This window comes from Scyliorhinus canicula, chromosome 3 (assembly GCF_902713615.1).
Source record: "Scyliorhinus canicula chromosome 3, sScyCan1.1, whole genome shotgun sequence".
In the NCBI taxonomy this organism is placed as follows: domain Eukaryota; kingdom Metazoa; phylum Chordata; class Chondrichthyes; order Carcharhiniformes; family Scyliorhinidae; genus Scyliorhinus; species Scyliorhinus canicula.
Window position 1 is genome coordinate 192998831 of NC_052148.1, and position 23511 is coordinate 193022341.

General features: G+C 50.2%; 1 protein-coding gene across 2 annotated transcripts in view; it reads right to left on the reverse strand.

The window, feature by feature from the left end:
• LOC119963191 overlaps positions 1-17297 on the reverse strand; it is a 92420-nt gene extending 75123 nt beyond the window's left edge. For both annotated transcript variants that reach the window (XM_038791931.1, XM_038791930.1), the window contains exons 1-2: positions 16880-17297; positions 756-835 (exon numbers count right to left, since the gene is read on the reverse strand). In XM_038791931.1, the coding sequence (XP_038647859.1) occupies positions 756-835; positions 16880-17178 (379 nt within the window). In that variant the 5' untranslated portion in view covers positions 17179-17297. The remainder of the gene's footprint in view (positions 1-755; positions 836-16879) is intronic.
• Positions 17298-23511: the final 6214 nt, after the last annotated feature.

Below are 23511 nucleotides of genomic sequence, written 5' to 3' on the forward strand. Positions count from 1 at the left end.
GAGGGGACATAGCTTTAAATTGAGGGGTAATAGATATAGGACAGAGGTCAGAGGTAGGTTTTTTACACAAAGAGTGGTGAGGCCGTGGAATGCCCTACCTGCAACAGTAGTGAACTCGCCAACATTGAGGGCATTTAAAAGTTTATTGGATAAGCATATGGATGATCATGGCATAGTGTAGGTTAGATGGCCTTTAGTTTTTGACTTCCCATGTCGGTGCAACATCGTGGGCCGAAGGGCCTGTACTGCGCTGTATCGTTCTATGTTCTATATTCTATGTGCAAACTCTACACAGAGAGTGACCTGGGGGCGGGATCGAACCCCGTTCTCAGCACTGTAGGCAGCAGTGCGAACTCCAGTAAAAAATATACTCCTCGATAGACATGCGTCCAATTCAACAAGCCAAAGAGCAAATGAATCATTGCAATTTTATACAGCCATCCTCAAAATATTGGCAAAGAACTGTGCATTTGGAACTCTCACTGATGAATTATAGACCATCATATAGTCAGCGGGCAATAGAGAAACAGATTTGCAGACAATTCCCTGAGGTAAACTTCTACCACCTTGGTAGGATGCTCTTTCGGAAGATCGGTGCAGACTCGATAGGCCGAATGGCCTCCTTCTGCAGTGTAGGGTTTCTATAGATTCAAATCGTATATTAGGTGAGATACGACAATCTTCAGTAAATTCGTCCTTCGAACCTTTGGTTTATTTTCACAATGTCCTCACCACTCTACATGTCCTCTATTTACCTCTCAGTGGTGGATTGGTTGTATTTTTGGACGTACTGTCATGCCCTGGAATTCTATGGAGCCGTGTCATTAAAAATATTCTGAAAAATGAAAGGACATTGTCAATAACCTGTTTTCCAGGTTAATAAAAACTTAATATTTTGCAAGTCTTACAGCACATTTATCTATATAAGCATTACAACATCATGCACTCACTATCATGATGTAGCCTCGATAATGTTTGTTTTATTGGCAATATTTCAGCAGGATGGCAGTTTAAATATGTACACTGTATGAACAATATTTGAAAAAACAATATAATAATGGAGGATAAGTGGTTTCTGGTTCCAAACCAATGCCAAAGAAGAACCAGGCAACGTGCCTCAACGACTACCAACCGGTGGCCCTGACATCTATTATTATGAAGTGCTTCGAGTGGTTAGTCATGAGACACATCAGCTCCAAACTTCCAGATTGCCTTGATCCACTGCAATTCGCCTACCATCACAACCGCTCCACAGCAGATGCCATCTCCCTAGCCGTACACTGATCCCTGGAGCATCTCAACAACAAGGACTCCTATGTCAGACTCCTATTAATTGATGACAGCTCCACCTTCAACACCATAGTTCCAGCCAAGCTCATATCCAATCTCCAAAACCTCGGACTTGGCTCCTCACTCTGCAACTGCATTCTCGACTTTCTGACCCACAGACCACAATCAGTAAGAAAAAACAACACCTTCTCCACGATAATCCTTAATACCGGGGCCCCACAAGGTTGCGTACTTAGCCCCCTATTATACTCCCCATACACACACGACTGCGTGGCAAAATTCAGCGCCAACTACATCTACAAGTTGCTGATGACATGACCATAGTGGGTTGGATCTCCAACAACGATGAGTCCCCAGTGGGCGATAGAGAACCTAGTGCCATGATGTAACAACAACAATCTCTCCATCAATGTCAGCAAAACTAAGGAGCTGGTCATCAACTTCAGGAAGCAATGTTATATTAAAGTGATGTCTGCATCAATGGTGCCAAGGTGGAGATAGTTGACAGCTTCAAATTCTATATTTCTATAAATTCCTAGATGTAAACATCACCAAAATGTCCTGGTCCACCTACATCGACACTACGACCAAAAAAGCACAGCAGCGCCTACACTTGCTCAGGAAAGTAAGGAAATTTGGCATGTCCACATTGCCTCTTCCCAATTTTTACAGATGCCCCATATAAAGCATACTATCTAGCTGTATCACAGCCTGGTATGGCAACAGCTCAGCCCAAGACCGTAAGCAACTACAGAGTTGTGAACATAGTTCAGTCTATCAAGTGAACTTGCCTCCCATCCATTGACTCTGTCTACACCTCCCACTGCCATGGGAAAGTGGGCAGCATAATCAAAGACCACTCCCACCCGGGTTATTCTCTCTTCCAACCTCTTCCATCGGGCAGAAGTTACAAAAATATAAGAACACGCACTAACAGATTAAAATATAGCTTGACCCTCACTGTTACCAGACTCCTGAATGGCCATCTTATAGATTGAACTGATCTCTATACACATCTTCTCTACAGTTGTAGCACTTACTTCATAAGATTCACCCACTGACTGTGTAGCCTACTTATGGCAATAAAGATTATTATAAATGTCTATGTATTTACATTGTGTATTTACCATATGCCCTATGTTTTCACATATGGAGCGATCTGCCTGGACTGGACGCAAAACAATACTTTTCACTGTCCCTCGATACACATGACAATAAATCTAAATAAAGCATTTGAACAATTCAGATAACAACCGAAGGAGAGAACTTCGGCAGCTTTATGCTGCACTATTTCATTAATCGTACTCTCAGAATGAGTATTTAAGGAAATAAAAGGGATAGTGGTAGCATGGATATGGATCAATAGGAAACAGAAATAAGTGGTTAGCAATTGTTTTTCAGATGCCCATATGTTCTGGGCATGTCCAGCATTGGGGGAATTTTGGAAGGGCGTGGCAGGGACGTTGTCGAGGGTGGTAGGATCCAGGGTCAATCCGGGCTGGGGGCTCGCAGTATTTAGGGTTGCGGAGGAGCCAGGAGTGCAGGAGGCGAAAGAGGCCGGTGTTCTGGCCTTTGCGTCCCTGGTAGCTCGGCGGAGGATTCTTCTTCAGTGGAAGGACGCGAGGCCCCCAAGCGTGGAGGTCTGGGTCAACAACATGGCAGGGTTTCTCAAGCTAGAGAAGGTGAAATTTGCCCTAAGGGGATCAGTGCAGGGTTTTTTCAGGAGGTAGCAGCCATTCCTGGACTTCCTGGCAGAACGATAGAAACAGGCCAGCAGCAGCAACAACCCGGGGGGGAGGCGGGGGTGGGGGGGAGGGAGGGTGGGGGTGGGGGGGAGGGAGGGTGGGGGTGGGGGGAAATGTTTTGTTGTTTTGTACTAAAGGGACGGGCATAGTTGTTCTGTGCCAATGTCGGGCATTAATTCATTTCCTCTTCTGCGTATACGCGGGGGGGGGGGGTTCTGTCCTGTCTATTGAAGGGACGGGTAGATGTTTTGGGGGAATGATGGGTGTTAGTTTATCTCTTCTATTGTGTATGCGGGGGGGGACGGGGGTGGGACTGTTCTTTCTGTTTTTTGTTAAAAAAAACAATTCAGTCTTTTTGTTGTTGATATAATGCAAAAATTTGAATTACAATTATTTTTTTAAAAAACAATTGTTTTTCAGACTGGAGGATGGTATTTGGTGGGGTACTCTGGATGTTTGTATTAGGAACCAGCTTTTCCTGATCAATAGAGATATTCAGGCCACAGGTGTGTCGGACACAACTTGGAATATTGTGAACTGTGAGGAGGATAGTTACAAACTTCACGATGACAGGCTGGTGGAATGATCAGACACATGGGGCGGGATTCTCCCCCGGTGGGATTCTCCAGTTTTGCCAACGCCCAGGGGTTTCCCGACAATGGGAAACCCCATTGACCAGCCGGTGTAACAGAGAATGCCGCCGGCGGGTCGAGGCAGAAAAGTGGCGTGGCGGGGCAGAGAATCCATCCCATGGCAGATGAAATTGAATAGAGCATAGTGCGAGGTAATGCATTTTGGTAAAAAGAACAAGGTGGGGCAACATAAAATAGAGGATTCAATTCAAAAAGAATGCAGGAACAGAGGGGTTTACATGCACAAATTATTGAAGGTTGAGGAAGTGATCAATAAGACACACTGGATCCTGAGCTTCATAAATTGAGGCATGAGAGTGCAAAACATTAGTTCGAAAACAACTGGGCTAAAAGTGTTCAATTCTAGGCACCACACTTTCAGAATGACGTGCAAGCATTTGATTGAATAAGAAAACATTTCTGAGGTTGATTCTAGGAACAGGGACTTCAGTTACGAGGGTATATTGAGGAAGCTAGAATTAATCTCTTTAGGGGAGCGCGGTAGCGTAGTGGGTTTGTCACTGGACTAGAAATCTAAAGACCCAGGGTAATGATCTGGGGACCCGGGTTTGAATGTCACAACGGCAGGTGGTGGAATTTAACCTCAATAAAATATCTGGAATTAAAAATCTAATGATTGGGCAGCACAGTGGGACAGTGGTTAGCACTGCTGCCTCACAGCACCAGGAACCCGGGTTCAATACCAACCTTGGGTGACTATGTGGGGTTTGTACGTTATCCCCGTGTCTGCGTGGGTTTCCTTCGGGTGCCCCGGTTTCCTCTCACAGTTCAAAGGTGTACAGGTTAGGTGGGGTAACTACGTTACCGGGATAGGGTGGAGGCATGTGTCTAGATCAGTGGTTCTCAACCGGGGTCCACATGGACCCCGGGGGTCCATGTAACATTACTGGAGGTCCACACAAAAAAAATACCGAATTGGGGGTCCATGGTGATATTTTAGTGGTCCATAGAGCAATTCTACTTCAGAACAATTGTTATTACTGAGAATCAAGTAGAAGAAAAAAATGTTTGTTTTCATGATGAATATTCACCTTTCTCTCTCTCTCTCTCTCTCGCACTGACAAAGGTCAAAGAGAGATTATAATCTATCTAATTTACCTTGAGGGCTGAAGGGGCTCAGAACCAAAAAGGTGCATTTGCTGTGTTTATTTTTGTGGTACTGTATTCTGAGAAAAAAAAATCCATACCGGTTGATGACAAATGGGTTTATTGTGCTTTAATGACAGTTGTTGTTGAAGATTGCCCGGGCTATTGTCCCCTAGGAACAGCCCGGAGGACCTTTACTGACAGAAGCAGCTTATTAAATACCCACGGTTGACCTGACGCTTATGCCACGTTTCTCGACAAGTTTAATGAATGATTTAACACAGTAATCACTAGAAACTGTGTATATTTGATATGAATTGGTTATTTTTAGAGTAATTTAATTCAATTTAGTCAGTAAAAAGTTTTTTTCATTACTTTTCATATTAGAATAAGTTTGGCAACGTACGAAAATACCGCTAATCCGTTTCCAACCCTCACGGTAAGGTAGATGGACTTTAGGATTAGTTTACCACGCATATAAGAAGCTTTTTTTTCTGTGGAATGGCTATGGGGGTCCACAAAAAAAAATTAAGAGGAAAAGGGGTCCATGGGTTAAAAAAGGTTGAGAACTCCTGGTCTAGATAGAGTGCTGTTTCAAAGGGTTGGTGCTGTTTCAAGGGGTCGAATGGCCTCCTTCTGCACTGTAGGGATTGATTCTATGACCATGAAACCATTGTCGATTATCGAAAAACCCATCTGGTTCACTAATGTCCCTGGGGAAAGGAAATCTGCCACCCGTACCTGGTCTGGCCTACATGTGACTCCAAAACCACACCAGTGTGGTTGACTCTTAAATACCCTATGAAATGGATTGGATTGGATTTGATTTATTGTCACGTGTACCGAGGTACAGTGAAAAGTATTGTTCTGCGTACAGTTCAGACAGATTGTTCCATACATGAAAGAACGTGGACATCTCATCTGAAGTCTCATTGCTTCAAATTAAACAAGGGCAAGGAACCCTTCTGCTGTTTCCCACATACCATCCACCATCAGCTGATGAATCAGTACTCCTCCATGTCGAATAGCACTTGGGGGAAGCATTGAGGGTGGCAAGGGTGCAGAATATCCTTTGGATCGGGAACTTCAGTGTCCATCACCAGGAGTGGTTCAGTCGTACCAATACAGACCGAGCTGGCCGGTACCTAAAGGACATAGCTTCTAGACTGGGACTGCATCAGGTGATGAGGGAACCAACAAGATGGAAAAACATACTTGACCTCATCCTCACCAACATGCCTGCTGCAGATGCATTTGTCCATGACAGGATCGGTATATGTGACCATTGCACAGTCCTTGTGGAGCCAAAGTCCCATCTTCACATTTAAGAGGCATTCCATCATGTGTGGCACTTCCGCTGTGCTTAATGGGATATCCCTAGAACAGATCTGACAACTCAAGACTGGAGATCCATGAGGCACTCTGGACCATTAGCAGCAGCAGCAGAATTGTATTCAACCACAATCTGCAACCTCACGGCTCGGCATATCCCCCACTCTACCATTACCACCAAGCCAGGGGATCAACCCTGGTTCAACAAAGAGTGCAGGAGAGCATGCCAGCAGACATACCTAAAAATGAGGTGTCAACCTGGTGAAGCTACAACATAGGACTAATTGAGTGCCAGCAAATAATAGACAGAGATAAGTGATTCCACAATGAATGCATCAGATCCAAACTCTGCAGTCCTCCACATCAAGCCGTGAATGGTGGTGAAGAACTCACTGGAGGAGGAGGCTCCACAAATATAGATATAGAACAGTACAGCACAGAACAGGCCCTTCGGCCCTCGATGTTGTGCCGAGCAATGATCACCCTACTTAAACCCACGTAACCCGTATACCCGTAACCCAACAATCCCCCCCATTAACCTTGCACTACGGACAATTTAGCATGGCCAATCCACCTAACCCGCACATCTTTGGACTGTGGGAGGAAACCGGAGCACCCGGAGGAAACCCACGCACACACGGGGAGGACGTGCAGACTCCACACAGACAGTGACCCAGCCGGGAATCGAACCTGGGACCCTGGAGCTGTGAAGCATTGATGCTAACCACCATGCTACCGTGAGGCCCCTAATATATATTGATAGGGGCTGGTTTATAGGGGCTGGTTTAGCACACTGGGCTAAATCGCTGGCTTTGAAAGCAGACCAAGGCAGGCCAGCAGCAAGGTTCAATTCCCGTACCAGCCTCCCGGAACAGGCGCCAGAATGTGGCGACGAGGAGCTTTTCACAGTAACTTCATTTGAAGTGTACTTGTGACAGTAAGCGATTTTCATTTTTTCATTTCATAAATATCCCCATCCTCAATGATGGAGGAGGCCAGCACATATGTGCGCAAAACAAGGCTGAGCAGCATTTGCAACAATCTTCAGTCAAAAGTGCCGAGTGGATGTTCCATCTTGGTCTCTTCCAGAGGTCTCCAGCATCACAGATGTCAGTCTTAAGCCAATACGATTCACTCCACGTGATATCAAGAAATGGCTGAAGGCACTGGATATGCAAAGGGTATGGGCCCTGACAATATTCCGGCAATAGACTTGTGTTCCAGAACTTGCCGTACCCATAGCCAAGCTGTTCCAGTACAGCTACAACACTGGCATCTACCTGGTAATGTGGAAAATTGCCCAGATGTGTCCTGTACACAAGAAACAGGAAAATTCCAACCCAGTCAATTACTGCCCTATCAGTCTACTCTCAGTGATGGAAGGAGTCATCAACAGTGCTATCAAGTGGCACTTACTCAGCAATAACTTGCTCACGGATGCTCAGTTTGGGTTCCGCTAGGATCACTCAGCTCCTGACCTCAGTGCAGCTGTTGTTCAAACATGGACAAAAGAGCTGGATGCCAGAGGTGAAGTGAGAGTGACTGCCCTTGACATCAAGGTAGCATTTGACGAAGTATGGCGTCAAGGAGCCCTAGCTAAACTGGAGCCAATGGGAATCAGCGGGAAAACTCTCTGCTGGTTGGAGTCATACCTGGCACAAAGAAAGATGGTTCGGGTGGTTCAAGGTCAATCATCTCAGCTCCAGAACTTCACTGCAAGAGTTCCTTAGGGTGGTGTCCTTGGCCCAACCATCGTCAGTTGTCTCATCAATAACCTCACTTCCATCATAAGGTCAGAAGTGGGGATGTTTGCACAATGTTCAGCACCATTCACAACTCCTCAGATAATGAATCCATCCATGTCCAAATGCAGCAAGAGTTGGACAATGCCGGCATCGGCTGACAAGTGGCAAGTTATATTTGCCAGGCAATGTCCATCCCCTACAAGAGAGGATCTAACTATTCCCCTTGACATTCAACATCCTGGGGGTTACCATTGATCAGAAACTGAACTGGATTAGCAACATTAGCTACCAGAGCAGGTCAAAGGTTAGGAATCCTACAGCGAGTAACACACCTCCTGACCCCCCCCCGCCCCCAAACCTGTCCATTATCATGACGCCATACTTCGTCAAATGTTACCTTGATGTCAAGGGCAGTCACTCTCACCTCACCTCTGGCATCAGGAGTGTAATGGAATACTCTCCACTTGCCTGGATGAGTGCAGCTCCAACAAGACCCACGAAGCTCGACACCATCCAGAATAAAGCAGCCGGCTTGATTGCTCCCCCTTCCACAAACATTCAAACCCTTCACCACCGACGAACAGTGGCAGCCATGTGTACCATCTACAAGATGCACTTCAGGAACTTCCAAACCCAGACCACGACCATCTAGAAGGACAGCAGCAGCAGATACCTCGGAACCCCACCACCTGGAGGTTCCCCTCCAAGTCATTCACCACCCCGACATGGAAATATATCACCGTTCCTCACTGTCACTGGGGCAAATTCCAGGAACTCTCTCCCTAACAGCACTGTGGGTGCACCTACACATCAGGGAATGCAGTGGTTCAAGAAGGCAGCTCTCCATCACCTTCTAAAGGACAACTAGGGATGGGCAATAAATGCTGGCCTAAACAGTGGCCCCCACATCACATAAATGAATTTTTAAAAAGAGAAGAGATATATTAAAGCTGCATTTTATTTATTATAGGGGGCAGCACGGTAGCATGGTGGTTAGCATAAATGCTTCACAGCTCCAGGGTCCCAGGTTCGATTCCCGGCTGGGTCACTGTCTGTGCGGAGTCTGCACGTCCTCCCCGTGTGTGCGTGGGTTTCCTCCGGGTGCTCCGGTTTCCTCCCACAGTCCAAAGATGTGCGGGTTAGGTGGATTGGCCATGCTAAATTGCCCGTAGTGTCCTAAAAAAGTAAGGTTGGGGGGGGCTGTTGGGTTATGGGTATAGGGTGGATACGTGGGTTTGAGTAGGGTGATCATGGCTCGGCACAACATCGAGGGCCGAAGGGCCTGTTCTGTGCTGTACTGTTCTATGTTCTATAACATAATAATATTTATTGTCACAAGTAGCTTACATTAACACTACACTGTCATTGTAAAAAGCCCCTAATCGCCACACTCTGGCGCCTGTTCAGGTACACTGAGGGAGAATTCGGAATGTCCAATTCACCTAACAACACGTCTTTCGGTACTTGTAGGAGGAAACCGGAGTACTCGGAGGAAACCCACGTAGACGCGGGGAGAACGCGTAGACCCTCTTAAGGCAAACTTTATTTTTTCGAGACTGAGAAACTCAGCCATGTCGGTAACCCAAGTCTCTACACTCGGGGGCTTCGAGTACCTCCACATTAATAAAATCCATCTCCGGACTACTAGGGATGCAAAGGCCAAGACGTCCCACTTGCCCTTGAGCTCCTTCCACCAGGGTTTCCTCTGCCTTCTGTAGTTCCTGGTAGATATCCGACACCCTCCCCTCCCCCACCCAGGTGCCGGAGACCACCCTGTCCTGTATCCTCAATGGCGGCAGCGTCGGAAAGGCCACTACCTGTTTTTTCAGGCAGGCTCGTACTTGCAGATATTTAAAGGCGTTTCCTGGCGGCAGATTAAATTTGTCCTATAGTGCCTTCAAACTGGGAAAGCTTCCGTCTATGAACAGATCTCCCATCCTTCTGATGCCTGCCCTCTGCCAGCTCTGGAACCCACCATCCATCCTACCTGGGACAAACTTGTGGTTGTTGCATATCGGGGTCCAGACCGACGCTCCCTCCACCTTCTTGTACCTCCTCCACTATCCCCAGATCTGGAGTGTTGCCACTGTTGCTCTGTTTATCTGGTTCTAAATATAGCGGTCAATATGGTCGCCTTCCTTAATCCTGATTATGTTTGCTCTAGAGTCGCCAGGTATCTTTCGATACCGCCACAAGGTTCAAACCCAAATACTGATCAAAGAACCAATGCACCAGTTAGTTAGTTCAAAGTCAATACTATTTATTTACACACACAAAAATATCTACTCATGCACAAATACCACAAACTAAACTACCTCTAACACTAACGCCTATACTTAACTTCGGGTGCCCACTCAGTCAGAGGAACAATTGCTGTTGTTCGGATCTGAGGCTGTTGGGTGCGAAGGTGTAACAGGAGAACAGCTAAGGTCGTCTGTCTGATGGTGAGCGTTGACCTTGGACTTACTTGCTTCTGGTGCAGCTGGTGGACGGGTCTCTCCGCTTCAAGAGCCAAGTCCAAGCGAGCGATTCTCTCTCGGGGGCTTCTTCTTATACCTGAAGGGGGCTTCGCGCACTTTTGGGCGGGCCTTGAACTTGGCCCCAATTAATTGGATCGCATCGTGATCACTGGTATCGATCTTGACCAATAAAGGGGTGGGCACCCTGATGGTTGGGCGTGTCCTAGGTGGCCGTAGGCCTTGCTTTGTTTGTGTCTTTCTGGCGCCGGCGTGTCTGCCTTAGTATCAGTTACTTGAATGTTATTCCTTTGTTCCCAGAGATGGGCCATCAATAGGCTACTTGACCTACAATTTCAGTCTCGTCTGGGAGATGCCTTCTCAATACGCATCCAGGCTCTGTGCCTGTTTGCTTTCTTAGCACTGTCCATGTTTCCCTATAGTCTTTGCAAACATCCATTTTGTAATCTGGAAGTGGCCATCCTAGATGGCTACAGCACCACCCCTGGACTTGTGGAGTAACGGGTCGGCGAGAACGGCAAAGGAGTCGTTATCAAAGCTCCCAGTCTAGTACCTTTACATGACGCCACCTCCAGCTGCTCCCACGCCGCGCCCCCCCCCCCCCCCCCCCCCCCCCCGTCCACATCCTAATCTTAGCTATATTGGCCGCCCAGTAGTTGCGAACGTTCGGCAGCGCCAGCCCCCCCCCCCCCCCTCCCCGACTGCGCTCAAACAGCGATTTCCATACTCGCGGGGTCTTATTCGCCCACAGAAAGCCCGCAATGATCCTACTCACCCGCTTAAAAAAAGCCTTAGGAATGAAGAGGGGGAGGCACTGAAAGAGAAACAAAAATCTGGGGAGGGCAGTAATTTTCACCGTCTGCACCCTCCTGCCAGTGACAACGGGAGCATGTCCCACCTTTTAAAGTCCCCTTCCATTTGCTCCACCAACCGGGTCAGGTTGAGCCTGTGCAGAGCATCCCATTTCCTGGCCACCTGTATACCCAGGTAATGAAAACTTTTCTCTACCATCCTGAGGTGCAGCTCTTTCAGTCTCTCCGCATGCCCCTTGGCCTGGATCACAAACGTCTCGCTCTATCCCATTTTCAGTTTGTACCCTGAAAAACTACCAAAATCCCTCAGGGTCCGCAGAACCTCCCCATCCCCTCCACAGGGTCCGAAATCATCCGCGTATAGCGAGACCCGATGTTCCCCCCCCCCCCCCCCCCCCCCCCAACCAGTCCCCTCCAGTTCCTCGAGGCTCTCAGCGCCATAGCTAGTGGTTCTATAGTTGGGGCAAATAGTAACGGGGAGAGGGGACACCCCTACCTCGTTCCCCGGTGAAGCTCGAAGTACCCCGACCTCAGCCGGTTTGTATATACACTTGCTACAGGCGCCTGGTACAGCAATTTCACCCAGCCAATAAAGCCCTCGCCAAACCCGAATCTCCCCAGCGTTTCCCATGGGTACTCCCACTCCACCCTGCGTCCATCACTGTTACCACCTCCGCCTCCCCTCCCTCTGAGGGCATCATAATAATATTCAAAAGTCTCCGAAAATTGGTATTGAGTTATCTGCATTGAACAAACCCAGTCTGGTCTTCCTCTATCACCCCGGGACGCAATCCTCAATTATTTTGGCCAGAATCTTAGCTAGCAATTTGACACCCAAGTTTAAAAGCGAAATCGGCCTGTATGACCCGCAATGTCCCGGGTCCTTCCCTCGTTTAAGAATGAGTGAGATCAAAGCCTGTGACATTGTCAGGGGGAGGGTTCCTTTCTCTCTGGCCTCATTGAAGGTCCTCATCAGGAGTGGGTTCAATATTTCCAAAAATTCCTTATAGAATTCTACCTGGTAACAGTCCTGCCCCGGGGCTTTACCCGATTGCATGCCCTCTATACCCTTGACAATCTCTTCCAATTCAATCGGGGCCCCCAGCCCCTCCACCAGGTCCTCTTTCACCTTTGGAAACCTCAACTGGTCCAAAAATTGCCTCATCCCTTCCGCTTCCGCCGGGGGCTCTGACTTGTATAGTTTACTATAGAATTCCTTAAAGACTCCGTTCACCCCCCTGGATCCAAGACCATGTTACCCTCCTTATTCTTTACTCCCCCGATTTCCCTGGCTGCCTCCCTCTTTCGCAGTTGGTGTGCCAGCATTCTACTTGCTTTCTCCCCGTACTCATAGACTGCCCCCTTGCCTTCCTCAGCTGTGCTACCGCTTTCCCTGTGGTGAGCAGTTCAAACTCCGCCTGCAGACTCCGCCGCTCCCTCAGTAGCCCCGCCTCGAGTATTTCCTCCACCAGTCTCTCCCTCACCGCTCTTTCTCTTTTCCCTATGGAAATCGAATTGAGATGAGTTACCCTCTGACAACTGCCTTCAGAGCCTCCCAGACCGTTGCCGCTGCTACCTCACCCGTATGGTTTGTTTCCAGGTAATCCTGGATGTTGCTGCTAATCTGCCCGCAAACCTCTTCGTCCGCCAGCAACCCCACATCCAGTCTCCAGAGTGGGCGCTGCTCTTTCTCCTCACTAAGCCGCAGGTCCACCCAGTGCAGGGCATGGTCTAGACTGTGACTGCTGACTATTCTGTCCCCACCACCTTTGGGATTAACGCCCTGCTCAAGACAAATAAGTCAATGCGGGAATAAACCTTATGAACCTCCAGGGATCCACCCCCCCATCTGCTCCGTAAAACCCTTCAGTTCCTTAGCCACTGCTGGTCGCTTCCCTGTCCTGGACTTCGTCCGGTTCAGATTGGGGTCGATGACTGTGTTAAAGTCTCCCCCCATGATCAGGTTGTGTGACTCTAAGTCCGGGATTTTGCCGAGCATGTGTCTCATAAATTCCACATCATCCCAATTCAGAGCATAGACGTTCACAAACACCATTCGGACCCCCTCCCACTTTCCACTCACCATTATATACCTGCCCCCCTTATCTGCCACAATTCTCCCAGCCTCGAATGCCACACCCTTACAGATCAGAATTACTACCCCCCTGGTCTTTGAATCCAGCCCTGAATGGAACACCTGGCCTACCCATCCCTTTCTCAATCTCGTGTGATCTGCGAGCTTTAATGTGTCTCCTGAAGCATTGCTACATTTGCCTTTAACCCCTTGAGATGCGCGAACACGTGTGCTCTTTTGACCGGCCCATTCAAACCCCTCACATTCCACGTGATTAGCCTGGATGGGGGCTAAAACCCCCCCCCCCCCCCCCCCCCCACTCTACCGACTAGCCATCACCCTTTCTTGGCCAACCTCGAGCCTGCGCCCTTTGCTTCCTCGTGCGCCCCCACAGGGAGCCGCCGCCCCCGACACTCAATTGGTACCCTGAAATTGATACCTCCTCTGTCAGCAAAGCAGCTTGCCCCCCCTCCCCTCCCCAACAGCCCCACAACCCAAAACCCCCCACCAAGCACCAGTTGGGCACTTGCTCACCCCCCACTACGCTCCCGAGAGTCAGCTGACCCATGCTGACCCTGGAAGCACCCGCCCCTGCCGCTGATCAGACTGTCGCCTCATTGTTCGGACCCTTCTCCCCACGTGAATAAACCAATTAAACTACCTCTCCAACCCCAGTGAATAAATAGTAATACGAAACACTAACATTGCCCCGTGAAGAGACACTTGTTGAACCAAGGCTCCAACTTCCTGAAAATTCGCACTAAGTACAGGGCCCCCTTCCCCCTCCGTATCTCAACTTTGCCGAAAACACTGCACCCTCCAGCCACCACCACAGCCCCTACACACACCCAACATTGTCTACAATCTTATATTACAAACGGTACCGTGTTATCCAGCCCCACCGCTGCATTCCACCAAAGCTTAGTCGTCCTTTCATTAGAGTCCAGCTTTTCTTGTTTGACGAATGACCACGCCTCGTCTGGTGTCTCAAAATATTGATGCCGTTCCTTGTACGTGACCCATAGCCTCGCTGGGTATAGCATCCCAAATTTCAAGCCCTTGCTGAAGAGGGTCTCCTTCACCCGGTTGAATCCAGCACGCCTCTTGGCCAGCTCCTCACCCAGGTCCTGGTAGATGCGTATCGCACTGTTCTCCCACCTGCTGCTCCGTTCTTTTTTTTGCCCACCGCAAGACAAGTTCCTTCTCCGAGAAGCGATGAAATCTCACCACCATGGCCCTTGGCGGTTCATTCGCCTTGGGCTTCCTTGCGAAGGCTCTGTGCGCCCCGTCCAGCTCCAGGGGTCGAGGGAATACCCCTGTCCCTATCAGAGTTTCCAGCATCTTGGACACAAATGCTCCCGCATCCGACTCCACCACACCGTCGAGGAGACCCACAATTCTCAAGTTCTGTCTCCTGGACCTGTTTTCTAGGTCCTCCAGCCTCTCCTGCCGCTTCTTGTGGAGGTCATCCTGCACCTCCATCTTAAGGGCCAATACGACCAACTCGTCCTCATGGTTGGATAGCTTTTTCTACATCTCCTTAATCACTTTCCCTTGTGTCGCCCGAGTTGTTATCATTTGGTCTATTGATGCCTTCATCCGGGCCAGCATGTCCTTTTTAAGGTCAGCAAAGCAGCCCCTAAGGAACTCCTGTTGCGCCTGTGCCCACTGCGCCCTGGTCTATACCGGCCGCCAGGCTGTGCCTCGTCGCCCGCTCCACACGCTTCTGTCTGCTGGGACCTAAACGCTTCACCTGGCCACTCCTGGTCCAGCTATCCATTCAACAGAGAGGGAATCCTTTTGGCAGTGTTCGCTTCACCAATCTGCCCCAAAAGGTCAGTTGAAACTCCTGAAAAAGGTTTGAGAGTCTGTTCCAGACGGGAGCTACCGAATGCATGACCTACTCCTCCATGGCCGCCACCGGAAGTCTCGTCACCGCTTCTTCAATGGCCTTGGCAAGATCTTTTCACAGTTGTTCCCTCTGCTGCTAGAATTCAACTTTAATAAAGGCCCTCAAGTCAGCTTGACACCTTTAAGCTCGCCCTTTCCCCGCCTGCCTGCTGGAAGAGGCTTTTGTTTTTGCTGCAGCTTCAGCCAAATCTTTCACTGTTTCTGCCGGGTCTGGTAACCAGGAGACATACCATTCCTGGGGAAAAGTACTCCTTCAACATTCACCTACATCTTTGCATCAAAATTCCACCCTATATTGATTAAAAAAGAGCTCTTTTCTGTAACCTTGGGCAGGAGCTGCCTTGTGTGTGACCACTTACTACATGGTCCACACCGGAAGTCCTGGTCCCACCAATGGTGACCCCTAGGGTGGAGGGTGCTAACAATGGAAAACCCCACTAACAGCAACAGGACCGGAAGATCCCGCCAACGCCAATGGTGGGCTGCTTCTACTGCCATAAAACACGCATAGAGGGTGCAGTAAATCCCACCCATTGACTCTGTACAATGCATAGTGGATCATGGGGCATGGAAGTGCCATAGTTTGGCACATAGGGCATAAGGGGCCATAGGGTGTGGGTGGAAGGGCATGGCTTGGAACTGGAGTTATGAAGGACCACTTTCCTAAGTTATCTTTAACATTTAGTCATTAAAATGAAAATTATATTTTAACCATTTTGATTCTAATGAAAAGTTTCCTGTTACCACAAATAATGTATTATTTTATTTCCAGAATCTTATAATAATATTATTGTCACAAGTAGGCTTACATTAATAATCTTTATAATTGTCACAAGTAGGCTTACATTAACACTGCAATGAAGTTACTGTGAAAATCCCCTAGTCGCCACACTCCGGCGCCTGTTTGGGTACACAGAGGGAGAACTCAGAATGTCCAATTCACTGAACAGCACGTCTTTTGGGACTTGTGGGAGGAAACCGGAGTCCCCGGAGGAAACCCATGCAGACATGAGGAGAGCGTGCAGACTCTGCACAGACAGTGACCCAAACGGGAATTAGACATAGACATAGAACAGTACAGCACAGAACAGGCCCTTCGGCCCTCGATGTTGTGCCGAACAATGATCACCCTACTTTAAACCCACGTAACCCGTATTCCCGTAACCCAACAATCCCCCCATTAACCTTACACTACGGGCAATTTAGCATGGCCAATCCACCCAACCCGCACATCCCTGGACCGTGGGAGGAAACCGGAGCACCCGGAGGAAACCCACGCACACACGGGGAGGACGTGCAGACTCCACACAGACAGCGACCCAGCCGGGAATCGAACCTGGGACCCTGGAGCTGTGAAGCATTGATGCTAACCACCATGCTACCGTGAGGCCTGAATTGAACCTGGGAATTGAACCTGGGACCCTGGCACTGTGAAGCAACAGTGCAAACCATTGTGCTACCATGCTTCCCTAGTAATCAATTCCACTAATATTCTTTTTTTTAAATTTCAAGTACCCAATTCTTTTTTTCCAACTATGGAGCAATTTAGAGTGGCCAACACATCTACCCTGCACGTCTTTGGGTTGTGGGGGTGAGACCCACGCAGACATGGGGAGAATGTGCAAGCTCCACACGGCCAGTGACCCGGGTCCTCAGCACCATGAGGCAGTAGTGCTAACCACTGTATCACCATGCTACACTGCCACAAATATTCTAACTATTGTTTAAAAACTGCACATCAAATGATGCCTTACTCTGGTGGATGGGGCCTGTGTAGTCTGGTAGGGGAGTTTGGTCGGACCCGGCTCTGGGTTGGTTCATCCAACTGTTTTTTTCTGTGTTCTGCTGAATAAGTAGTAACACTTCTTAACTGATTCTCATGTTCTGCAGTCCAGGCAGTGCTTGCTCTCTGTTTGATTTTTTCAAACTCCTCAGGATCTAGTGGTCTGAAAGGCATTTGAAAATATGCAGTTTTCACTTGAGTAGAGCCTTTCTTCAGATGGTGAATTGGAGGGTGATAAGCAACAGCCAATGGAGAATAATTCTTTGCCATCTTAATAATTATCGATGAACAAGCCTGCGTTTTGCAAGAGTACAGCGTTGCTTTTAGATTCTTTAGAGTATCCCTGCCTCCACGGCGAACCTGAACAGAGCTGATTATCGCAGCATGGCACTGAGTTGCAACTAGCTTTGTTTTTTTTTTTTTTTTTTTTTTTTTTTTTTTTTTTTTTTTTGTTTTTTTTTTTTTTTTTTAAAATTTAAAACTATGTTTATTATAAATACTGTGATACAGTTTATAGGGTAACTAAATGTAAATTATAATTATTTTTTTTTATAAATGTTTTTATTCAGTTTTCGTATTTTATATTGAACAAATTACAAATTGTTAGGAGAGAGAAAAAAAAAACAAACAAAAACAAACACGCAAAAATTAACACACATATTTACAGGTAAGCATCTTCGTAGTAGTAACTGCGCCCCCCCCCCCCCCTCCCCCCCTCAACATGTTTATTTAGCTTGGTTTTGGGCCTTAGCTAGCCATCGAACCCCCGTAACGAACCTGTAGCCCCCCCCCCCCCCCCTCCCGCTACCTTCCCCCGACTATTCTTCCTCTTGTACATTGGCCACAAATAGGTCCCGGAACAGTCGCATGAATGGCTCCCACGTTCTGTGGAAGCCGTCGTCCGACCCTCGGATGGCAAATTTGATTTTCTCCATTTGGAGAGATTCCGAGAGGTCGGACAGCCAGTCCGCAGCTCTGGGCGGTGCTGCTGACCGCCAGCCAAACAGGATTCTACGGCGGGCGATCAGGGAGGCAAAGGCAAGGGCATCCGCCCTCCTCCCCAGGAATAGATCTGGCTGTTCTGAAACCCCGAAGACCGCCACTATCGGGCATGGCTCCACCCTCACTCCCACCACTTTGGACATTACCTCGAAGAAGGCTGTCCAGTACTCCACGAGTCTGGGGCAGGACCAGAACATGTGGGCGTGGTTGGCCGGGCCTCTTTGGCACCGTTCACATCTGTCTTCCACCTCCGGGAAGAACCTACTCATACGGGTTCTTGTTAAGTGGGCTCTATGTACCACTTTTAGTTGCGTCAGGCTGAGCCTTGCGCACGTGGAGGTGGAGTTGACCCTATGCAGTGCTTCGCTCCAGAGTCCCCACCCGATCTCCATCCCCAGGTCGTCCTCCCATTTCCTCCTTGTTGCGTCCAGTACGGTGTCGTCCCTATCTACCAGTCGGTCATACATGTCACTACAGTTCCCTTTCTCTAGGATACTTGCGTCCAGTAGGTCTTCCAGTAGTGTCTGTCGTGGCGGTTGTGGGTACGTCCTTGTCTCCTTTCGTAGGAAGTTTTTGAGCTGCAGGTACCGTAGCTCGTTCCCCCCAGCTAGCTGAAATTTCTCTGTCAGTTCGTCCAGTGTTGCGATCCTGTCGTCCGTGTACAGGTCCCTGACTGACAGTGTCCCCCCGTCCTGCCTCCACCTTTTGAAGGTGGCGTCGGTCAGTGCTGGTTTGAACCTATGGTTGTTGCAGATGGGAGCCCTGTTCGACATTTTGGTCAGGCCAAGTTGCTGCCGCAGTTGGTTCCAGGATTGGAGGGTGGCTGTCACCACTGGGCTGCTGGAGTGTTTTTTGGGTGGGGATGGGAGTGCTGCCGTGGCGAGGGCCCGGAGGGAGGTTCCCATGCAGGAGGCCTCCTCCGCACGCACCCACTCAGCTTCTGGCTCCTGGATCCATCCCCTTACTCGCTCGGCTGTTGCTGCCCAGTGGTAGAATTGTAGATTCGGGAGGGCTAACCCTCCCCTGGTTTTTGTTTTTTGTAAGACCTTCTTTGGGATCCTAGCATTTTTACCCCCCCATACGAACGCCATGATGAGTTTGTCCAGCGCTTTGAAAAAGGCCTTGGGGATGTAGATCGGAATGGATCTAAACAGGAAGAGGAACCTGGGCAGTACGTTCATTTTGATCGTCTGAACTCTCCCCGCGAGGGAGAGCGGGAGTGTGTTCCATCTTTGCAGGTCCTTTTTAACTTCCTCCGTCAGGCTGGTGAGGTTCCATTTGTGGATCCCTTTCCAGTCATGGGCTATTTGGATCCCCAGGTAGCGGAATTTATGTCGGGCTTGTTTGAACGGCAGCCCCTTTAGTGCTGCCCCCCCCCCTTGCGGGTGTAATGGGAAGATCTCACTTTTGCTCATGTTGAGTTTGTAGCCCGAGAAGGCTCCAAACTCTTTCAGGAGCGCGATGATTCCGTCCATGCTGCTTTGTGGGTCCGAGATATAGAGGAGCAGATCATCCGCATAGAGTGAGACTCTGTGCTCTCTACCTCCCCTTCGGATCCCCCTCCAATTTTTTGCTGCCCTGAGCGCGATTGCTAGCGGTTCGATTGCTAGTGCGAACAGCAGCGGGGACAGTGGGCATCCTTGTCTGGTGCCCCTGTGCAGCTGGAAGTATTGGGAGTTGGTATTGTTGGTCTGTACACTCGCCATGGGAGCGTTGTACAGGAGCTTTACCCAAGCGGTGAACCCTGTTCCAAGCCCGAACCGCTCCAGTACCTCTATGAGGTATTTCCATTCGACTCTGTCGAAGGCCTTTTCTGCGTCCAGGGAGACGATCACCTCTTGTGTTCTCTCCCCGGAGGGGGTCATTATCACGTTCAGCAGGCGCCTGATGTTCGCGGTCAGCTGTCTACCTTTGACAAAGCCCGTCTGGTCCTCTGTGACCACCTCAGGTACACAGTCTTCTAGCCTTTTGGCTAGGATTTTGGCCAGTATTTTGGCGTCTGCGTTCAGCAGAGATATGGGTCTGTATGACCCACATTCCGTTGGGTCTTTGTCTTTCTTAGGTATCAGCGAGATTGAGGCCTGTGCTAACGTGGGTGGCAACGTGCCCCTAGCTAGCGAGTCTGTGAACATCTCCCGCATGTGCGGGGCCAGCGCTGTCGCAAATTTTTTGTAGAAGTCCGCCGGGAATCCGTCCGGTCCCGGCGCCTTCCCCGCCTGCATGGAGCTAATGCTCTCCATGATCTCTCCCAGTGCTAGTGGTGCTTCCAGATCCCGTTTTCTGCCCTCTCCCACAACTGGTATGTTCAGTCCGTCAAGAAACCGGTTCATCCCAGCCTTCCCCGTTGGGGGCTCTGAGGTGTACAGCTCTTGGTAGAAGGCCTTGAAGGTTTTGTTAATCTTCTCTGGTTCTGTTTCCAACGTGCCTCTGGTATCTCTGATTTGCGCGATTTCTCTGCTGGCTGCCTGCTTTCTCAGCTGGTGGGCCAACAGGCGGCTGGCTTTGTCTCCGTGTTCGTATAGGGCCCCGCGTGCCTGGCGGAGTTGGTGTACTGCTTTCCTGGTGGAGAGCAGGTCAAAGTTCCTTTGTAATTCTTTTCTCTCCGCCAGGAGTTCTACAGTCGGGGCCTCGGAGTATTTATGGTCTACCTCCAGTATGGAGTCGACCAGCTTCTGCCTAGCCACCCTTTCCTCCCTATCTCTTTGCGCTTTGTAGGCTATGATTTCCCCTCTTAGTACGGCCTTAAGCGCTTCCCAGAACGTGGAGGGTGAGACCTCCCCGTTTTGGTTGATCTCAGTGTACTCCGCTATGGCCTGCGCTATCCTTTCGCTGAAGGCCTTGTCAGCTAGTAAGGCACCGTCCAACCTCCATTTGGGGCGCTGGGCCCTTCCCGTCTCTAGCCGCACATCCATGTAGTGTGGAGCGTGGTCTGATATCACAATTGCGGAGTATTCCACCTTGTCTATCTCTGGAAGCACCGTTTTCCCCACCACAAAGAAGTCAATTCTGGTGTACACGTTGTGTACTGGGGAGAAGAAAGAGAATTCTTTCTCCCCCGGGTGGGCGAATCTCCAGGGGTCTACTGCTCCCATCTGCTCCATATAGTGGCTGAGTTCCCTTGCCATGTTTGAGGTTTTCCCCGTTCTGGGGTTTGATCTGTCCGTCGTTGGGTCCTGTACACAGTTGAAGTCCCCCCCCATGATTAGTCGGTGCGTCGCTATGTCCGGGATTTCTGCCATGGTCTTTTGGATGAAGCTCGTGTCGTCCCAGTTGGGCGCGTACACGTTAACTAGAACTACCGGCGCCCCATCCAGGGCCCCGCTGACCATGACATACCGTCCCCCTGGGTCCGTAACCGTCTTTGTCGCCCTAAACATTGTCCTCTTGCCAATCAGGATCGCCACCCCCCTGGCCCTTGCCCCATAACAGGAATGATAGGTTTGTCCCACCCAGCCCTTTCTTACCCGCAGTTGGTCCCGCTCCCTCAAGTGCGTCTCTTGGAGGAAGACTATGTCGGCCCTCATGTTTCTAAGGTGGGTGAGGACTCTAGATCTCTTCACTGGGCCGTTAAGTCCCCTTACGTTCCAGGTGACTATTCTGGTGGGGGGCTTCTGCCCCCTTGCTCCTGTGGGGTTAACCATATTTGTCCGGTGGACGCGCCCCTGCCCTCTGGGGTTTCCCTATGTTAGGGGGCCGTCCAGGATGTCCACTATCACTGCTCTCCCCATGCGGTCGGGTCCCTGCGCTCCGGGGTTCCCCCTTGTCCCGGGGACACCCGCCATGGCCGTCCACTTTGTGTCCGCCACGCGGGTAGTCCCCTGCACTCCGGGGGGCCCCTTCACCCACAGACCGTACTGGGTGGGTGCTTGCAGCAGTTCCCTGTTTCGAGCCCTTGTCTGTGGCACTTTGTGGCCCTATTCCCTTACTGGCCTCTTTTGTCCCTTCGTCCCTGCGTTTCCCCTCCCTGGTCTCTCGCCCCCCGGGTGCCCCCCCCCCCCGCTCTATCCCTTTCGGGGATACCCCTGTGTACCCCTCCATTGCCCCTCTCTCCCCCATTCCTGTCCCCATTTGCTCTCCCACCTTTGATGGGTGATCCTCCCCCTCCCCTGCCTGGCGCCTTCCCCCCTGTTGGGGGTGCGCTGCGGCCCTGCTCTGTTGCGCGCCCCCTTCGCTAGCTTTCCTGCTAGCACGGTGGCTCCCCTCCCGGAGGTTGCTGTCCCGCTTCCCCTCTCCCCTCTCCAGTACTCCCGTTCCCTCGTGCCGGGGCCTGGCCTCCCACCTGAAGCGGGCCCTAGGGCATTGGGTTGTTTTCCGTTCTGGGTGTTTCTGCCAGGGGGGAGGGGGCTGGCTTTGCCTCGCCCCTCCCCACCCCCCCGTCGGCATGACGTGTCTCCTTGCCATGGGCCCCTCGTCCCTACTTCCCATGGCGTTTTTCCAGCCCGTGCTCCTCGACGAATTTATTCGCCTCGGCAGGGGCTGTAAAGAAATATTCCTTGTGTTGGTATGTGACCCAGAGTTTTGCTGGGTACAGCATACCAAAACGTACTTTGTTCTTATAGAGAGCTGCTTTCGCTCTGTTGAACTCCGCCCGTCTCTTAGCTATGTCCGCTCCAAAATCCTCGTAGATTCGGATGGCGTGCCCGTCCCAATTGCAGGCTCTATTCTCCTTGGCCCAGCGCAGGATTGTCTCCCTATCCCGGTACCGGTGCAGTCTGGCTATAACTGCTCTCGGTTTTTCCCCTTCCTTGGGCTTCGGGCGCAGTGACCGATGAGCTCTGTCCATTTCCGGTGGGGTGGGAAAAGTTTCCCGCCCCACTAAGGAGCCCAGCATCGCAGCCACGAATGTTGTGGGACTTCTACCCTCTATCCCCTCTGGCAGGCCCACTATCTTGATATTTTGCCTTCTCGAGCTGATCTCCTGGTCGTCTACCCTGCCCTTCAGGCTCCCCTGTGTTGCACTCAGTTTCACCATTCCCCTCTCCAGGGATATGACCCGGTCGCTCGCGTCAGTCGCTGCCTTCTCCAGCTCTTTAATGGTTGCCCCCTGGGCTTCCAGTATCTTCCCTTGGGTTTCCAGTATCTTCCCTTGGGCATCCACTTTCTTCTCCAATCTGGTCAGAACCTGCTGCACCCCTGACATGGCCCTGGTCGCTGCTGCCTGTGCTGCGGCCTCTGCGTCTGCTTTTAACTCTGCCTTGAATGCCTGCAGCTGCTCCCTCACCACCTCGGCAAAGGCTTCCTTCCAATTCACGCCCCCCTCTAACCCCAGGGGAGAGGTTGCCCGCCCGTCCAGCTCTTCTGGATGCGGCGAAGCATCCTTCCCGCCGCTTCGCGTGTTGACTCGTTCGCCCGAGCTGGCTTTCCCTTTGCCCAGTCTACTTCCGGTGCCCCCTTTCTCTTGGCTCCTTTCTGGCACTTTTCAACTAGCTTTGTTGACCTCTTTTGCTAAGCAACAAGGCTGGTGGTTGCCTCCCACAATCTGGATGACTCATACTCTGCTACAAGTCCTGGCAAACAGCAACAACAACTCATGTTTTGATAGTGCCTTAAGCATAATAAAACATCCTGCGGATGCTCGACACAAACATTATAAAACACAAG